The following is a 19,706-nucleotide window of genomic DNA, read 5'->3' as shown; positions in this document are numbered from 1 at the left end:
TCAGCTATTTGTCTCTGGAGTAATTTCATTTTTACTTGCTTTTTTTTTCTCAAGTTATACGCTTGAACTGATCTGTAGCGATAAAACCAGATTTTCAAAATAATGCGCTTAGCAATGTACTAGGAAAATCACGGATGACACGTGGTTATTGTATGAAGAGTTTTGATTTGTATACAGAATCAGATTGTACATAAAAACACTTGGAAAATTGATGTTTTATTGAACCTTCAAATTTCTAGTAGGAGCAAAAATGACAATTATGTTCTATTTTCGTATTCCAGGTAGCGAAACAGAATCTCGGAATATATGATTGACGGTGAAAGATTATACGCAAAATCGATTTTAAATCGTAGTAAGTGTTAGCATTGTGATAAAATCTGTTTGGAAATAATTTACAATCTGTTTTTTTTTTGGCCTGGTCGAAGAATATCACCACTCGAAGAATATCACGTGCTTAATCCTTGAATTTTAAGTGACATAAGGAAAAAGCCATCAAGATATATTGCAATGTCATAAAACTACGAAAGCAGTAAGTTGGTGCCAGTAGTAGAGACGCGTTTCATTGATTCTCTGTGTTGACGTCAGCAATAGAGTCCGCACCAATCATCGGTGATGTCTTTCCTGATCAGTTTTTCGCTTGATCCACGGACGTTCTCAGCCTCTTAACTTTAAAATTTCGAACAATATTTGTAAGTAATATAGTTGTATCATATTGCAGTTTCATAAAATTTCTATAAAACGGTTATTTTATATTACTGTTGATACTGCCGGAAGTCATCGTACATGTGCCAGCTACGAGCTTCTTCATTCATGGGCCTAGAGAACTAAAGCTGCCCGTGCCACGATAAGCAAATGATTATTACCGGCACTTGTGCTTGACTTTTGAGACTTTTTTTAAAGGACTTGCGAACCTCAAACACGCATAAATGTATGTTATATATGCGGGTGTTGATCTTGGTAAGTTTTATTTTTATTTTATCTAGATTGATGTTTATAGGATAATAGTGGGGTTTGGATAGCTACTTCTGGAGTCCGGACTTCGGATTCGACGGAGCCTAGGAGAAGTTTAGACTCAGGAGTGCAGTGCAGTACGATCCAGTTGCTCGCTAGATGCCTGAGGTGAAGGGTGTCCAATTGTTGTGATGACTCTGAAAATTTTCTTGCTGTTCATTACTTCTCGAATGCCGTGCTGACGACACGTTACTTAGCTATCATATTTTCTTTCGCTATTACGATTTCAGTCAAATAACCTGCTTGTCTATAATCAAATATAGTCTAATCTCTCCCGATTTACATTAATTTTCAATTAATGTTGCAATAATTACTTATTTACAATAATTACATTATTTCAAAGTGAGGTTAGGACTGAATAGATTATTACATTGTAGGCCAAATAATCTGTACGCTCTTGGTTAATAAATTATAAATTAATTGCGGAGAATTTTGCAGTTCTTATTTATTTTTCATTCAAGTTCTTGCCGGAAGAGTTGTCCGGATAATTTTGTTATCCGCTCCATTTAGTTCGACAGTCTGCCCGGTACTAGATATATTTATTATTTATTGCACTGGTAATTGATTTATATGAACACTGGAAGGAATTCATAGATTTTTGGTAATCATGAAGTGGACGTATAATATATAATAACCTTGTATATTGAGGTTTCACACTTTTCCTAAAATTGGACATTGATCATTGTGAAGTTTTGGTTTGGCTATCAGGATAAAAAATTTTGAAAATTCTTGACTTTTCAAGCCGAGAGTCGTTGGGGCCGAATTGAATCACCTGAAAGAAACGTTTTACGCATCGTGCAACCTGTTGAAGCTTATCAACGACGTTGTAGCTTGATTTTAAATTGATTCTCCACCAGGGGTCGGCAGAAATTTTTGTACATGGACCTGTTCATAGGATGCTTGTATTTACATAGACCTTTTCCATGCGTATATACACTCATCCGTATACGTTTTGAAAAAAATTAAATCAACAGCTAATAACCAAAAATAAGCAGAAATGTTTCTAAACGACTTCTGTGTTGTACCCATACGACGTTTGAATATACATTTATATTAAAAGAAAGTGGTGGTTATTATCGATATGACCTGAAAGGGGAAAGTTTAGCCACGCATTGAGAATCATAAATATTTTCCTTTATACACCACCGTCTGATCTTTTTTAATTTGTCCACCCCTAGAATCTGCTATCGGTCCAAATGTCCGTTTAGCCAGCCTCTGTTTTAAACGTATTTTTCCTAACTCTAATTTATGTTTGCTGTATTTGTATCCGAGAATGCGAATTGACAATTTACTTGGAGGTGAAACAAGAAAGTTAACAGTATCTTCAGACACATTACGTAGTTACTTGATTATTGTCCGCGATCTCACTGCTTTGCTAAATTTCCGGCATGTTCGACGCGCGACGAAACATTACAGGATGCGGAAAGAATACAAGTGATCCGCTAATAGTATTAGCTTCCAAGATCCGACAGCAAGAAATAATCATGCGAGGTCAATAAGTGGACAGTTACCCTCCGTAACGTAACAAGTTCAATTCTAGTAGTGAATTTTTTGAACGAATGTTCCCCCGTCTAGTTTCTCGAAGGCACCCGATTCGCTCACGTAGTTTAAGGTGCTTATACATGCGGCTAGTATTTGCTGCAAGTATTTGCACTCCAAATATTATGGTGATTTATTCCTCAGATGCAAGTCGCTGATGCGTATGCGTCTGAAGCAGTTCAGGTTGTATAGACGAGACAGGCAGCTGCGGTTCTTTAAGTGGACTGAAATATTGTAGAAATCGTGACAATTCTATTTTTAACATTCTACAAAAAAGTAAATGATGAAATTTTCATCGCGTCAACGGCATTGAGTTGAGTCTATAGGAATAAGCTATTTTGAAGCTACATCTGGAAAACTATTTGATCCGAAATAATAAAACCAGTTGTTAATAAAGATCGACTTTCGTTTGTTGGTTACTGGCGCGAAGACCATCGACATCGAGTTACAGGGCAAAATTTATCTTAACTGTCTTTAATTTATTGGTATTGTTTATGAATTAATTAGACTGCATGAGCTTCTAAAAAAGGGTTATCTCTTGCAGTTGGTTTAATTGGTAATCGTGCAATCTATGAAATTTACAAGAATGTGTCTCACGTCACCTAAGCGTTTTGGAAGTTTAAATATCACAGCATTGATCTACGTCTACCTCTTTGTTCGACAGATTTTGGGTAGGAGCTCGTCTCTAGCACGGAACGCGTAATTAAGTTACCTCCTGCAGGGATACGGGACACGAGCTGGAGAAACAAGCACTAATGATTGAACGCGTCTCATGCGGGCAATATTTTTAGTATTATGTCAGTTGAGAATATGTGTGCAACGGTTGTTGCCTTGGACAATTCTTAATTAAAAAAGAAAAATTCTTACGAAAATAATAGGAATATATTTTTGAAGGATTCTTGTTTAATGGTATGTCTGAACTCATGTTCTCCAACTATTCCCGATTTACCACCTCTCCCCTCATACTCTGTCCGTCAGAGTCATGTTTTGGTGTTGTCCCACACTTGACTGTGATAAGAACAAAAAAATACCGTCTTTTACGAGTTGCATCAAGCCAAGAACTAATTCGAGTGATGGTACCAACGCAAGCAGACTTCATGCCAGCAGCCCAGTTGATGGCAGCCACACCAATCCGTGCCTGGATGACGTGAGCGTGTCTGAGCACGAAGTGATTTACTCTCGTACAGCATTGAGATTCCCCGACTCGCCTTCTTACAATAGCAGTCCTAGTCCTGAATACTTCAGATCAAGTGTATCATACGATTCAGGTGAGCTCATATCAACCGTTCAAGCAAGAAGGGACAACTGTAGACAACCCATCTCTCGTGAGGTGACCGCGAGCGTGCAGAGCGAAAGAGCCCCGACAACTGCTGTTTCCACCGTAGCTTCTTTGACAGAAAAAAGTAGAGGTTTAGGCAACTGGTGGAAGTTTGGCTTCAGAACTTCAAATTCTCTTCTTCAAGAAACAATTTGTGAAAGGGTTTGTGATACAGATCCTTTTTCTTGTAAGACTCAACAGAAAGACGAACAGGAGCATCGTTTAAGGTAAGAGGCTACATTATGACATAAATTTGTTTACACAGTTAGTCAGACGTATTCTCATGCGGATGTTCTTTGTTTTCATATAAGACTTGCCTGGTAAACTTTTACGGTAATTTAAAAACATATGCATTGTAACGGCAACATAGTGCAGTATGCTGATAGTTAAAAACAAATTATATTTACGTCAAAAATATTCCCTAAATCGATGGACATTTTTTTGTAGAGCAACTGCGTGTATGATTTTATGTATTATGAAATTATTATAACATTGCCATGTTTAACTTCATTTCATCCCCTAATTTCTTAGTAGCATTCCCTATTTTGTTTCACATATCCGAATAAGATATAACAATAATTAATCGCACGCAGCTAAACAAAAATGTCCTGATCGGCTTAGTTGCTAACACCGATCGTAGTTTTGAAGGTGAAATCTCATGTTTGATTGTGTACCAAATTTATTTTTCTATACTATATAATTTTACTCGTGTTAATCAGCAATACTTGAATGTCACGCTATGACTGAAATCTAACTGAACAGCAGAATTGTGTACCTATGCAATTTTTGATTCGTATGTTTCATAAGATTTCATAGTTTAGTCGGTCAATCAAGTTTCTTCTGTGAAGTGTTAAATCTAGGATTGCTCTTCTTTCCAAATCAAATACTTTTTTAGCAAAGCGTTTATAGATACACGTTTAAATTTATTCAGTTCTTCGTTCATCTGTTGTAATTTCTATTCAGTTACAAATTTTCCACTACAATGATTATGAAAGTTATTCCTGCGTTTATTGTGCTGCGATATTTTGTGGGAAAATAATGCTTTAGACTCTGAAAAAATAAAATCACTAAATACTCCTCAATTTGAATGAGTAGTTAAAGTATTTCGAGTGTGATGAGATGGGATAATTCATGTCGATATAATAAGTTGTTCATTCATTTGTATTAATTCTACAAGAATTAATAGGAATTCTTATTAATTCTGCGACTGGTTCGCAATGAAATTATTTTTAATCGCGTTAATGAATAATTTTGATGTGGTACATCTTTTGAGAGTGTAACGTAATTAACCTTCATTAGTAATTTCCGTAGACTTAGCATTTTTTCACAGGCTTGGTCATGCTTGTACTTGAAATTTCACAAATTTTACTGTGCAAGCGACGTTTTACATCCTCTTGCTAAATTACGAATATACTGAGAGTTTTTAAATGTGTTCTTACACAGGACATTTATTAGTGCAGACGCGGCAGCGTCCAAAAATCCTCAGACCAATAACACGTAAAATCTTATTTCTGCCTGGTTGCCACATGAATTAAAAGAGCAAACTTTATTTTATGAACAATTCATGAATAATAGGCATTAATGGTACGTTCAATTCGAGGCAGCTTCTTTGTCGGTAGATACGATCTCAAATGACTTCATGTTATATGTACAGCCCGTATTTGAACTTGTCACTCACCATTTTCTTAAGCTCTAGGTTTGATTCTATTTTCTTACTCGCTTAAATTTTCTTAGATGGCTTATATTTATCTTTCGTCAGCCCTCTACATTTATTGTTAATATTTATTCACAGATATTTATCTATTTAATGATTATTGAAATCCATGAGAACTCCTGATTTGTTTAGAAACGATAACAACTTCTGCATGGTGAAAAAATAACTAATTTCGATTTCTTCGTCTTATTTTATTATTAAACAATATCTCGCTGTGTCTGATCATTGAATACCATGAGAATTCATGACGAGATTTAAAAACGAAACCAATCTTCTGAACGATAAAAATTTTGGATTCTCTTTTCTTATTCTAATATAAAAAAGTCACGCTGCGTCGCCTCAAGAAATTTTGGCCAACATCCAGGATCGACATCATCGAACTTTGGCTCCCAGCTGCCGCAACGTTGCCAAGTCGACTATTTCTAATAGACAACTTCTAAACGATATTTATTTTCGCAGGGCACAGATATCTGCGATTGACGATTGCTTAGTCATAGTTATGAAGAATTCATCCTAATTCGATTATAAAGTTTTTATTCGACCGTAAAAAAGTCATGGATATCATATTAGTTATATGCTAGCATTGATTAAACTGTGAGTGATCTCATCGTAATTTCAGCTGTTCCAACGCGATGCGTGACATTTTCGCTTATTCATTAGTTAATCAAACGCTATATTAGAGCGTTATTATTTGATATCTTGAATGCGTTCAATATTCATAGCGGGACTATTTCAAGAGTTGGAGACGTTGTAAGATTTTTCGATCTTCATTCATTGCCTCTCAAAGTGAGCTTTTCAAATATAATAGTATGCACATTATACATTAGTATATAGTATAATATAATAGTATGAAATTTCCAAATATAATAGTATGCACTGTATACATTATTGAACTAGTTGCGTTTTCATACTTGGAAATACAATATATAACTTAACATAGATGAATCAATATGAATTTGAAGAGCTTGAACATGTTGGTCGTCAGATCTCCATGCAAGTCTATAACCTTGTATTTAGCATTTAAGTAAGTGAGCAGCCGCATCTCCTATCGACGATTGCATTTGGGACACTGATATTGAAAAATCCTATAACTCTGATAGCATTTCCTTAAAGTTAAAAACCTGCATAATTAGGATGTTCTAGACTTCTAGATCATAATTACTTCTCCTTATGGAGCCTCGCGTGCTGTTGAAGTTGCGTGTTCCAGGCTACTTACGATGAAAACTTCCTTCCAAAACAGAGAACAAAGTAGTGAAGTGGTGAACACAAGAGTAAGTAATTGGGATGCGGCTGTTTCTGCACCAAAATAGATGTACTGAATGTAGTCTCATCACAATATATTTATTCTTGATAATGTGATCCAGCTGTTATGCGTAGTACGTCGATAGTGGCGTCAGATTTACGAAGATGCAAGTGTAAGAAAGTCATTGATATGAGAGAGAGCAGAGAACGCCGAGGGGTGGTGACGTGAGGGCTCAGGCACTGAAGCCACGTCCTCTCCTCCAACAATCAATAGCTGCTGGCGTGCGTGCGTCATAGCGGTGACGTCACGAGGGCCTTAGCGTCCAACGTCAAGATTGCGCTAGCCTTGTGTCCTCTTATAATATCGTAGCTGTGACGCTAGCCTTGTGTCCTCTTATAATATCGTAGCTGTGACGCTAACCTTGTGTCCTCTTATAATATCGTAGCTGTGATAATGAAAGGCAGTTGAACGAGTAGCCTTGAACTCCTCTAGCGTGCCCGTCAGTAATGCTGTATTTGTGAATAGTTTTTGTAGGACAGATCGGCTTGCGTGGCTGAATTTAAAGGAGTAATTCGAACTACTTTAATCTGAATAAACTCTATTACTCAGGGTCTTTATCAGCATAAATGGCCGGTGTAATACTCACAATTGATTGTTGCCACTAATATATTTAATAAGAAGGTTATATTGGACTGTTTCTATTTCTGGAACCACTTCAAATACGGTAACGACAGAGAGACAAGCCCCGAAGAACTTGCTCTAAAATATATGGTGCAACCTTTCAATAAAGAACCAAAATTGTAGGCAAAAATTCCTTAAATGATGAACCTCGAAAAATTTTAAATGTTTCATATTCGAAAGTTCTTATCAAAGTAAATTCTTAATATATTCATAAAAAAATCGAAGAAGTCACTCGAGAATAACGAATCATGCACGTTAGCAAGTTTGAAATTTTCTAATGTGTAACTAATTAGAATCTTTTTTTTTTTTAATTTTACAGAAATGTTCGATTTAACAGCTCTGTTTGAAAATTAAACATTCCTAGATGACAAGGTACTCAGGATGATCATATGTCATATATTCAATTTTGTATAGTCAAGATGCTATGTATTAAATAATTATTCCGTGTATAATAGTGAATCTTGCATTTATTCTTTTCATGTATGCAAACTTAGATAGAAAATTGATCAATTTTAATTTCTAGTCATTCTCAGCAGCATTTTTAGCAAATGTCAAGTAATCAATTGAAATTATAATTTTCTTGTAGAAATGATAATGAAGCTAGAAACCTTTTAGCCCGTTTGATGTAATTCGTGATTTTCTAATTATCTATATGATGTCATTACAGAATTTCGTTAATCAAATTCGTTCATGGTAGTGATGAGAATATGTAAACTGTAACATTGAATCTTTCGATGATACATTGAAAATGTTACATTTTTATTGGATTTTGCTAATAATTTGTATTACAATTGCTTCTACCTAGAATATATAATTTTAAAACGAGTTTTTCTCGTAGGGATAACGATACAATGTAGTCTGATTTCGATTTGTTATCAATTTGACCAGACTTCGCTCTGAACGCTTTTGTTTTGCTCGAAATAAAATCAATGAAACCTGCCTACCTGCTGATCAAAACCTGAGAAAAATGGTCACGGACTATGCAACGAATGTTTTATTTTAAGTTGTTAGACGTGACTAGAGATCTTTCGTGTTCTGTTATAACAATGGGATATTGCCATTTATATACAATATTTTAATACGCTAAATTATTTGAAGTGACTTAGGATTCGATTTATATGGATGATACCCGAAACGAAGCCTGCATCTTTAAATTGAACAGAATTGAGTTTTAGAAAACGCTGTGCCAAAAATATCCCTCAAGATAACTGCATAATAACGTTAATAAAATAATTTTAATGTAATTGCGTAAGTTTAATTGTGTAGATTATCATTAAGCATTATATCAATCGAGCGTTATCTTGCTACAATAATTCTTCTTACTGGAAAAGACCTTGAGACTAAAAATGATTTTGCCATTATTGCCGAGCTGCTTTATTCACTGAATATTCTCTACAATCGATTCAGATTCTTTTTTTGTACATAATGTATTCAAAACCTTACCCGACAGAATACTTGTCTCGTAAATTTTTAAAGTGTTTGATTGACTTGAATAACGATTGTTATTTCATTAGCGAAGCCATTAAGGAATGTTACTGGCGTAAGATACTTAGTGGGGTCTATACCTGGACCCGGCGGCTGAGCCCTTGAACCTCACGGCTTTAAGGACGAGTTGTGTGGGCGCTGGAGCGGGTAATTTTCGCTCTGACGTCACGTGAGCCGGTCGTGACGTCACTGGCCTTCACCCTGTGTCGTTTTGTGCCCCAAAATGTGCGGGATTTAGGCTTCAGGTCGCAATTGAAACCTTGAAATGTTCCATGAAAATGCATGTAGCATCAAGGTCAAGCATTGGTACTTTATTCGTGCATTTAGGCACACATGTTGAACGGGACGAAAAACTGATGATAAATCGTTTTAAAGATGTGACTGTTACCAAATGATCGTCGAATTAAATGGGGTTGGATTCAAGTGAATTCATGTTGACGCCCCGTGTTTAATCTTGCTCGTTTTTCGGCACTAAAGTTTTTACTAGATTTTATTCCGTGGAACTAAGCTTTACTGATATATTTCATGCGAAGTTTTTCTTATGGCCTAGTTATAGGCATACCTACGTGTGAAATATTACATTGCCTTTTAAAGCTGTTAAACGTTCTCTGTATTGTTGATGAATTAGTATATCAAGTAGTCTCGGTTCCAAACGCCTTTGGCACACATAGGTTGGCATACATACTGTATTTTTATGCGTTATTGAGGCTTCGTTTGTCAATTCATTATTTCGCTTGCGATGACTCGAGTGATTTCTAGCAGGTTGGGGCCTAGCAAAAGCAGCGGGTATCCGTGCGTGTTGGTGTGTGAGAAGACTTCTAAGAAGGTGACCCGACGGAAACGGAATGCCCGGACTTCCTTGTCGCTTCCAACCTCTGCTGCCTTCGTGCCAGATTTCGAGGTGCGAATAGTATGTGAGACGCTCTGCCAACTTTAGGGTATTTTACACGCGAATTTCACTATTCCACTCTTGATGCAAAGAACTATGCCTCCGTATTGAAGGTACTTTAGTTTCTTCAGTATGTTTGACTTGTGATGTATAATTATTGAAAAACTATTTTTCAGGATGATACAGTTTTACTAGACAACACCGCGCTCGAGCTTGAGTATGCTTCCCTGCGGGATGCAAGCGTAGCTGAACAAAAGCTGCAAGGAATCCCTCTAAAAGACCACGAAGCAGGAGCGGCTGCCTTGCCAGACATGGAGGGCGGAGGCCCCCAACCTCCTGCTGGAAGAGGACAGTCGAGGTCTACCATGCCTCTGAATTCCTCTGGACCAGGCGTGGAGGGATGGTTACATGAACCTGTTACAGTGCACGGAACTTCGACTGATACGAATCCCTACACACAAGCCGAGGGAACCGCTCAAAGAACAGTCACGGAGCAAAGCTTTTCGCAAGACACAGCTTTCCAATCGTTGCGCGAAGCAACCCAAATCAATCAAGAAGAAGTATGTAGAAATGACCAAGTTTTATCAGCAAGACGGGTACCTTCAGATACATTGTTTGCATCCAACTCCTCGTATTCAGCATCTAACTCTTCTTTTGCTGGTAGAAGTAACGTCTTTCCGGGTCCAGGCAGATCTTGGGGCTTGAATAGAATGATGTCCTTACCTATGGAGGCAGAAGCTTCGTTGTCTCTTCGAGAAAACATGTGCGTTTTGCCGGATTACTGTGTGCCTGTTATATATCAGCTACTAAAATAGAATTTTGAATAAAATAGAAGCGAGCTTCAGGAATGTTTGATCGATCGATAATATGGAAATCTTATAATGTTTAATAACATTTTAACAAATAATAACACATTTAATAACATAATGTTTAATAACAAATCATCTCTTTAATTGGTTTTTTGAAGAGAACAATAATTTAAATAACTCTCTGATCTCAAATATCTTTTGAGAAAATATCTTTCCGTGCAAGCTCAGATAGCGTATAACGATGTTACAGAGGATCAGACTCGATCTGGCAGCACCGAACGGGCGGTTCGTTGCAACGTCAGTCGTCTCTAGAGAGCGGAGGTGCGGACGAGCCTTCCCGCCCTACGCTCCTGTGGCACTCCGACTCCACGACTCCGTCAGATGACGAGGACGGACAGGCTGACCAGACTAAGGCGGTCACTCCGTTCACTGAAGTGGAGCAGCTCAACAAGGTGCTATTTTGGCACCGTTAGAAACTAAATTAAAATAATATATTTTCTCCAATTATGGAATTATGTGATTGTAGCAATAATTTCTCTGTAATGATTTGTGCTTATCACCTTTGTGTATTTTTTGAGGATTCCTAAAAATTTATATTAAGCATATCACGTATTGAAAGAGCGATTTCAGTCTTCCGCAAATTCAAATACTCTTTGTATTCTCTAATTATCCCATATTCGCAGCGTGTTTTATATTAAGAAAATTCTCTCTTTTTTTAGGTGAATGAAGATATGGCAGAGTTGCTTGAGAGCAGCGACACCGCATCAGGGAAGGACGCTGACAAAATTAAAGTGAGAGCAATGCACCTTACATTTCTTACATTTAGAGTATCATTATTACTTTATTATGATTATTATACATATTATTGTAATTATTCTTATTATTAACATTTTTAATATTATTCTTATTATTAGAAGCGAAGGGAATAGTTTTTTTATAACTGAGTTGACAGTTGAAATAAAATTTGACTCGCATCGTCCCTTTTCCTTGTTATAAGAAAGATTCATATTTAAATTAGTTTACCAAGTTATATTTATTTTATGATGAAGGTTCAGTGTGTGGCATTGTGGCAGCTGCGTAGCACTTTGGAAGACGAAGATCCGGACTCCGACAATCTGAAAACCGGACAAACTCCCGATGAGAGCTCCCCAGGTAACAATGACCAATAGAGTTGAAAAAACTAAGTATATAATCTATTTTCGTCGTTTCATATTTGGAATTTTTTGAGTTGGTGTCCTTAAAACGGTGTCGAGCTTTGATGCTTTCAATGCTCACGTGTTTAATCAATGTTTCGTGGGGTTGTTTTTTATTTTCGGGAACGCTTGAGATTTAATTTGAATTTCGATCAAGGATACAGTAAGGATTAAATAATATGTTTTCACCAAATTTACAACCGTACTGCACGAAACTAATCGATTTAGAATATTTCGTGCTTCTAATCCAAAATTGCATTCATATATATTTTTCATATGCGCTTGGTTCACAATTGTTCACAGATTCCGACATGGCGGACAAGCCAGGATCGCAGGAAGACAACAACGTGATCCTTATGACGCCGGAGGCTCGGCGCACGTCTTACCGAGCCATCCTGGCGCGTAGGCTGAAGGTGAAAAATTATTTAATTTATTTATCCGATTTGTGATTCTCAGTTCACTAACAACTCTTGATTGTCTGGGTAAATTCTAAATATTGTGACTGGTGCAGTATTGTGAATTTCGAGACTGATGTGTATCTACTAATCAGTTGCGAATGGTCTTTTTAGCGCATTTTCTCATTTATGGAAGAAATGCACTATTGTGCTCGCCATGTCCGTCTGTCCGTCCGTCCGTGACCTCAAGTTTTCGTCGACGAGAAAATGCGCTCTCTGTCACTCACTGCAGTGAGTACGGAGTTATATTTTTTTATAATAACCTTTGTAGCCCCCCCTCATTACTGGACTTTGAATTTCACGCGATGCAATAAATTTTAGATCCAGTGAATGCAGATATGCAAGAAAATAAACTGATGGCACCATCGCAAAATATTTGATTGCCGTTAGAATGCAATTTTTCCTATTACGTTATGCTTTACCCAAAAGTATCTGAACTGCCGTTTGGCGTTGTTCCATATGTAAGTCAGCTGTCCTAACTAAAAAATGTCCTACATAAGACTAGCCATATTTCTCAATGCAAGTCAAGAGAGTGAACACGTGCTAGATTAATAAATATAACTACAAAACATTTATTTTCAAATTGTTTGCCCGTTAAACAGACTGCAAAGATAAACTTTATGTGTGCCATATTGTATTAACATTAAATTAACAGTTGAATAATCACGCTTCAAAATTAATATGAATGAAATATAAATTTGGGATTGCAGACTCAAAGTTAGAGTTCAATTACTATAGTCTTTATAATCTAAGTATATTTATGCATTGACGTAAGGCATTAAATACTTATAATTTCCTTACAGCACCAGGAAGGGCTGTCCGGAATGATTATCTCGTCTGACAACAGCTTCGATTCTGTAGACACTGACAACTCTTCCGTCACTGACTTCATCCGCCATGATGCCAATGTCAGCGTTGACTCGGCTTTCGATGCGTCTGTAGATTCAGTCCCCGAATCACGAGCTCCGAGGCCTCACCAGATGAAGAAAACAGACAGCGGCTACAGGAGTATAGAAGTTGCGAGCACAAGTCGCTATTCTATGGCCAGCTGGTCTCAGAATACTTTCGAAGAAAGTGTTCACCATCCCACGTTTAGCATTCGAGGTACAATACCTAGTAGTGATAATGAAGAGAAATCAACTGAAGATGATGAGATGTCAAGCAATAAGAGTCCAGATGAGCCTACCTTGGAATTTAAGGATAAGCAGCTGGCTAGGTCGCAGCAGTTTCATTTAAGCCGCAAACTTTGGCATAGTGTAAGCGTTGAGCCTTCTTTTATGGAGACCGACGGTCCTTGCAGTTCGAAACTAACTGATCCGGGCGACGTGTCTGCATACCCGTGTTCATCGTCAGCGCTAGTCGTTGGGCGCAAAAGGAGGGAGATGGACGCTTCTAGAAATGACGAAGTCAGTGGGAAAAGATCTGTGATGCACCGATTTATGAGTCCTCATAAGTATTCCAAGTCTCAACTCCGAGCGTTACAAAGAGATTACTCCATCGACGAGAAATCCGATCGTCTTTTCAAAGAGTTTAGCAGAACTGAGCCGTTTTATGAAATGGAGTACAATAGCTATACGATACCAAGGAGAGGAAGGCGCAACAGACGACGTGCGAGACATTTAGAAGTGACCGAATGTTCGCCACTATCTCATCGTAGGAAACTTTCTCCGCAAGACTCTATTGAGGAAGAAAGCTCAATGGACACTGGCCGTGACTCGTCTATGACACGGAGTGAGGGAGCGATGGCTGTTGCTGCTTCACCCGATGTTGTTCCTACTTCCCTGTGGCCTCCTCCACCTCCGGTCGGTGGACTCAAGCAGCCCTTCTCTAACTGATTTTCCACAAATATAAGGAACTGCCTTGTAGAACCTATGTCTTTCAGTACTTAGATTTAGAATCTTAACGCTCATTGTAGAAAACACCTTATAGTTATGACAATGTATCTTAACACATGTTTCCTTCTATTTTTTCTTTTGAAAATTTCGCTATAGTGGCATCAACATTCAACGCAAAACCCCGATTTAAAAATAGTTTTGCAGTCCCTTTGCATATGTAAATTGTTGCTTCAAGTGGGTGTGCTAGCGATATTTCGCTAACTTTGATTATATGCTAAGATTTCAACTAATAAGCTTAATTTCAAGCCTATCTTTGGTATTACTGAATGCGTTTACATTCAGCAATAATTGGCATTATTATTTTTATGTTCAAGTTGCAAAGAGGTTGTTTGTAGCCTAATTTTCTTGGATGTCCACTATTTTTCGGCTTAGCATAAGCCTAAATGGCACTGAATTGCCTTCCAAGCAACCCACGAAACCCATAGAATTTTCATCGTCAATCTTCAGTAATCAGTCCAGTATGAGGCTATCGCTTTCAGAGAAAATCTCCCTAATTTTCTCATTAATCGTAATGGAAAATGACGGTTGGAGTTGATCGGACGAGACAACTTATGCATGAGAAACTTGTGCATGAGACAAATAAAGTTTTCTCTTTTCCTTCACATCTTGATGATACGGTTTGACTTCTAAAAAATGTTTCCTCGTGTTCGCATGTTCAGAGCAGCCAAATTTGAACCAAACAAAATTAAGGCTTCTATGCTCTAGAATGTTAAGCTTGGATCATTCTGTACTTAAGAATCAATTGATTATATGGATAGCAGTTTTTACCCAAATGTGATCATTTCGTTCGAGAACTATTGCACCACCAATGAACTCTTGAGGAATCTTTTCCAAGTCGTGAGCAGTTTCTATTACCCCTTGCGACGAATAAATGCCAAAACGAATAGTTAAAATACACGTCTTTCATGAAGCACGATTTGAATACGATGCTCGCGATTGATCTCTTCATAATCCGAGCCGACGTACCAATTCGAATACAAACTTGCGATGAAAGTTTAACCTTTAGTTAAGCGTAAACTTTTACGTAATCTCCTTTCTCTTTCAATTTTACTTGGATATTTTTTGCATCTGCTCTTGAAAATAACTTTCATTGTGGATTGCTTCCTGGATTCGTTCTTTTAGCCTGTTTGCGACAAAGGAAATGCCTACTATCTACATCGATTAATATTTATGTGTAATATATCAAACACTACTGGAGGATCAATTCACAACCTTTTTGGTAAGGGCTGAAACTAGACACTTGAGAAGAAAATACAAAGAGTAGGTAAGCGACGAGCTAAATCGTTCCAGATAATTTTATTTAAAAAAAGAGCTTAGTTCAGCTGCCACAATTTCCACTTTATAGATAGGACTAATAATGAGCCTTGAATACTACGATTCACGGAACAATCATCGCAGCAAAGATTTGATTATTGAACGCGAGTGCACTACTGATAAAATAAGAAAGGGCTAAACTGCCCCGAGTATTGTTGTCAACATCAATATTCCCAATACAGAAACTGACGAGTGCATTTGTAATAAAGAAATCGTGTTGACCAGCATAGAAGAAAGAACTGCTTCCGTAGACCAACAACAGTTTCTTACGAAAAGAAAACAGAGCCACAAGAATAGGGTTTCAGAACTACGAGGAGACAACGTAAGCTGTGCAGTTCGCCAGCTCTGCGCTGTGACTATGATTGTAAATCTGTTGTTGGCAGTGTAGTATGGGTTAGGAAGAGGACAGAATAATTATAAATGATACATTGCACCGTCATTTCTGATTTCTGGCCACAAGGAGTTAAAATTGCGACAGAATGTTGAAAATCGAATGAAAAAATTTGCCTGAATATACGGGATAAATTATTACAAGCGTTACACACCTGCGAGCCTAATCAAAGGCCACATTTTGGGTAGAATCGAAGAATGTTGAATTCTACTTCCAGGGTCAACTCTGACAGACATGACGCTGGAACAGAATTCACGGACTAAAGGCGATAAGTAAGAACGATAATAGTTTTGAATCCTCGATTGGGCAGGCTCGATTCGAAACTTCACAGCATATTACCTATAAGCACTTCCTTCATATATTTATACCACCTCATATGAAAAACAAAAGCAGCTATGTTTCAACATCACGAATACACAAGCGTTTGTTCCCTCCACACTTAACAACTTGCTTCAAGGTTTAGTTGTCCATGATTGGTATCTCACTCAGCTCACATTCAACCTCTCTTTCGATTCAAGTCGTAACGAAAGCGAACAAATTTAATAGAAAACTCTGTCGCGTTCTGTACAATATGCAACAGTTGAGGGGTTTATTACCAAGCAAGCAACATCTGGGGCGATCAATGCAGTTCCTCAAAAGTAAGTGACAAATAACAGAAGGCATAGAAGCGTACCGAACCCAGCTAAAAAACGGTAGTGAGAAAAATATCATCATAGTACAATCACAGTTCAAAGACGATAGGGACGATAGGTATAGAGTAAAAAAGCACTGAAGAAGCTATTGAAGCCTACACAGTAACCGTAATTGAAATAAACGCGCCAGCAAACTTCATTTTTATAAGATGGGCGCAAAACCTTCATTCCAAACACTAAATATCTTATGAGCACGCGATCTATAAATAAGTTTCCAGTCTCCTAATTGCTTTATAACAAAATATGAAATTTAAAGCTGCCTACACGGAATAGTGAACTATGCACACACGCAATGTAGAATATAGATGCTAGAATATTAGGAAGAAACATCGCAGATAGTTACATGCCTACCTTATAACATCGCATCCAACCGAATGCAAACATGGCAGTGTCATCAGCGTAATTAATTTTCTCGCACATCATTGTATCGTTACACCAATATATAAAATGCGATGCTGTTCTCTTGTTATTCACGCTTTTCTATGTATTTAAAATCGATTTAATACATATTAACGCGAGTAAAACACATGGAAGCTATTCATGAGTATCAGACATGATGTAGTAATAAAGTATAATAGCTACATAGTACATAACAACGTATAGTCGACTTCAAATTGAAAGGATTTTTTCGATATTTGGTGAGCAGAGCTCACCCGTTGAATTGAAAACAATTAGGAGTTGGCTTAACCAAATGTACAACCCCCTCGTAAACCAGTGTTCATGAACTCAGCATTGGCTGCAACATGGTCACTTATACGTAATGGATTTTACGATAAACTCAAACATTCCACGAAGAATTCATTAGAAATGAAATCATAATTTACAAATTGAAGATAACCAAAACAATTGCTGAAATAGTTCACAGGCAAAAATGAAACTAATCGAATTTAGTAAAACCCATCGCAGTATAAAGGAATTACAACTTAAAAAATGAACTCAAAAGAACAATTTATAAATATGTCAAGTAAATATTATTATGCAAATAATTAGCAATAATCAACTGAAAAGCTGCCAGAAAGGTTCAGTAGTTGCAGACAAGAGTGGCTCTATATGATTCAATGAAACTTGAACACTCACATCAAGCCACTAGAAGTCAATTCAGAATTCGACAGAACAATAGGCACTACAGGGCATTTCTAATTATTTATAATAGTTAACGAATGCATTACCAGTGGATAGAGACAATTTAAGACAGGGTAAATTCGCGCATTAATATATTGGGAGACAACACATATTTGAAATTGGTGAAATTCTCGCTGAATTGTGATAAAATTGATATCAAGTTGCAAGTAAAACAGGGTTGCTCACTCATTGTTGAACGAAATGAAGAGAGATACCATACGTCGCACGAGACCCATCATAAAGACCAAACTGTACACCAACAAACCTGGCGCCATCATTCGTCAACCGCATGGGTTCTCCAGCATTCAAAATAACCAGCTCCATTTGCAAGAATCTTGTTCAGCTGACGAATTGTTGCGCAATGAACACGTCGTAAAACAAGGAGTAATTTCATCTTTCAAAAGGTATAAATCAGATACGTTATAAAGCATAGGATAGGCAATAGAGGAAATGAAAATTTATAAGTGACTCGATAAATGCAAATAAATATTTATTATAACAGTATATTCTTCATGCAAACGAAATGCAAATTTCCCTATCAAAAATGGCACGCAGTTAACGCGCATCAAAATATTAACCGATAAATATTTATTATTCATCTTGGATAAAATAACTCACGAAAATAATTATTGTCAAAAAATAAGTTCATTGCCAGAGCGCTAGATCAGAATACACGGTCAAGTATTACCTGCGCTACGCGAGTAAAAGGTTCAAGTAAATCTTCTCCAGCATTAGTCATGTTAATTACCATGAGCTTAATGATGGGAAATAGAACGTTTTATTAATCGACAAGCACTCACTCAGTAGATATAATAGCGGTGTGAGGAGTGTAACATCGTCTCTCTAAAGACATAAAACCGTAGCAAACTATGGGCATGAGTAATGATGGTCGAAAGATCATCATCCTTTTCGATAATTATGAAATTTCATTTCAAATGGTATAGATATAAATTTCAGTCATATTTATCCTCTGGCGCGATAAAATTACTAGAAAATAACAGCAATAATGAAATTCCGCACTTAAATTTGAATTTTGAAATAAAAACATAAAATATGAACGTTTCAAACTCTTGGCGATGAATGTAGTTCGGTGTGAATGAATATATTTTCAAGTTTAAATATCAGACAAGGATGGGTTTGAAAACTCGGAATAGAGGAGCACAAATAAAGCACTTTTTGTAGCCAATTGCAAGAGGGGATCGTTTCTCGATACAGTAAAATATATTCATTGAAACTGTTAGAGTTAACTAAATCAGCGCTCAGAATCAATAAGCTAATTTACTAGTCACGTCGTAGCAAGACGAGACACAATGAATTAAACTTTATATGAAACATTTCACTATTGAAGATATATTAATAAAACCCAGTCGATTGAAGTAAGAGAAAGCAACGTCACTCAAGATAGAATCAAAATCAACCGTACAACAATCATTCATCTTGTTTTCAACTTGAAGAAATGCACGTGATGCTGAGTGCTGAGGGCAGGCGAAGTCGCACGCTGAACCGAGCTTGTCTGTAGAGGTGCTGCGTACCAGAAGAAGTAGTGGTGCTCCTAGTGCCATGTACGTCAGTGTATTTACAACTCGATGACATGTGTTCGCCCGTGAAATCTGAGAATACCTGCATAATTACTCATAAAGTAATTATGATCAATATATGTATATAATCCAAATAGTGGGAAATGTTATCATTGTAGAGGAGAAACTTTTAATGCACCACATATTCGTCAACAAAAACAGCGATCAAAGAACACCATCGAAACAGAATATAATGCTACTACATCAAAGAGAACAACCACTGCAGAAAAAAATAATTTTGAACTATTCGTTATTCCATAGTTTTATGTATCATGCTCTTGGGAATTGAAATCATTGCACTCTCTCCAACAAATATCAATACATTGGAGAATGAAACAAATTGTCAGTGAGAGGGATGGCAATTAAAGCACCCGGGAT

General features: G+C 37.1%; 2 protein-coding genes across 3 annotated transcripts in view; one reads left to right on the top strand and one right to left on the bottom strand.

Moving 5' to 3' along the window:
• Positions 1-3,211: 3,211 nt before the first annotated feature.
• Positions 3,212-15,069, top strand: LOC108681698. 2 transcript variants are annotated; one of them, XM_018170759.1, is made up of 8 exons: positions 3,212-4,095; positions 9,754-9,892; positions 10,057-10,643; positions 10,940-11,141; positions 11,409-11,480; positions 11,739-11,841; positions 12,186-12,295; positions 13,141-15,069. In XM_018170759.1, exons 1-8 carry the CDS (start codon positions 3,533-3,535, stop codon positions 14,170-14,172), a joined length of 2,808 nt encoding a protein of 935 aa, XP_018026248.1. In that variant the 5' UTR covers positions 3,212-3,532; the 3' UTR covers positions 14,173-15,069. The 2 variants fall into 2 exon arrangements, with proteins under 2 accessions (XP_018026248.1, XP_018026247.1); XM_018170758.1 differs by having other exon boundaries at positions 9,751-9,892.
• Positions 15,070-15,513: 444 nt separating this feature from the next.
• Positions 15,514-19,706, bottom strand: part of LOC108681688 (protein hu-li tai shao) — a 33,464-nt gene continuing 29,271 nt past the window's right edge. Inside the window, 1 exon segment of the mRNA XM_047883603.1 lies at positions 15,514-19,361. The gene's annotated coding sequence lies outside the window, so the exon portion shown is untranslated.

This window comes from Hyalella azteca, unplaced genomic scaffold (assembly GCF_000764305.2).
Source record: "Hyalella azteca isolate HAZT.00-mixed unplaced genomic scaffold, Hazt_2.0.2 contig13331, whole genome shotgun sequence".
Taxonomy (NCBI): domain Eukaryota; kingdom Metazoa; phylum Arthropoda; class Malacostraca; order Amphipoda; family Hyalellidae; genus Hyalella; species Hyalella azteca.
This window is presented reverse-complemented; position numbering and strand designations above follow the sequence as displayed.

Excerpts from the sequence above, each read along its gene's own strand:
- LOC108681698 (XM_018170758.1), top strand. The coding sequence starts at position 3,533 with ATGTTTTGGTGTTGTCCCACACTTGACTGTGATAAGAACAAAAAAATA. Across the intron at positions 4,096-9,750 it reads GAACAGGAGCATCGTTTAAG|CAGGTTGGGGCCTAGCAAAA; the intron begins GTAAGAGGCTAC and ends AGTGATTTCTAG. Across the intron at positions 11,842-12,185 it reads TCCCGATGAGAGCTCCCCAG|ATTCCGACATGGCGGACAAG; the intron begins GTAACAATGACC and ends AATTGTTCACAG.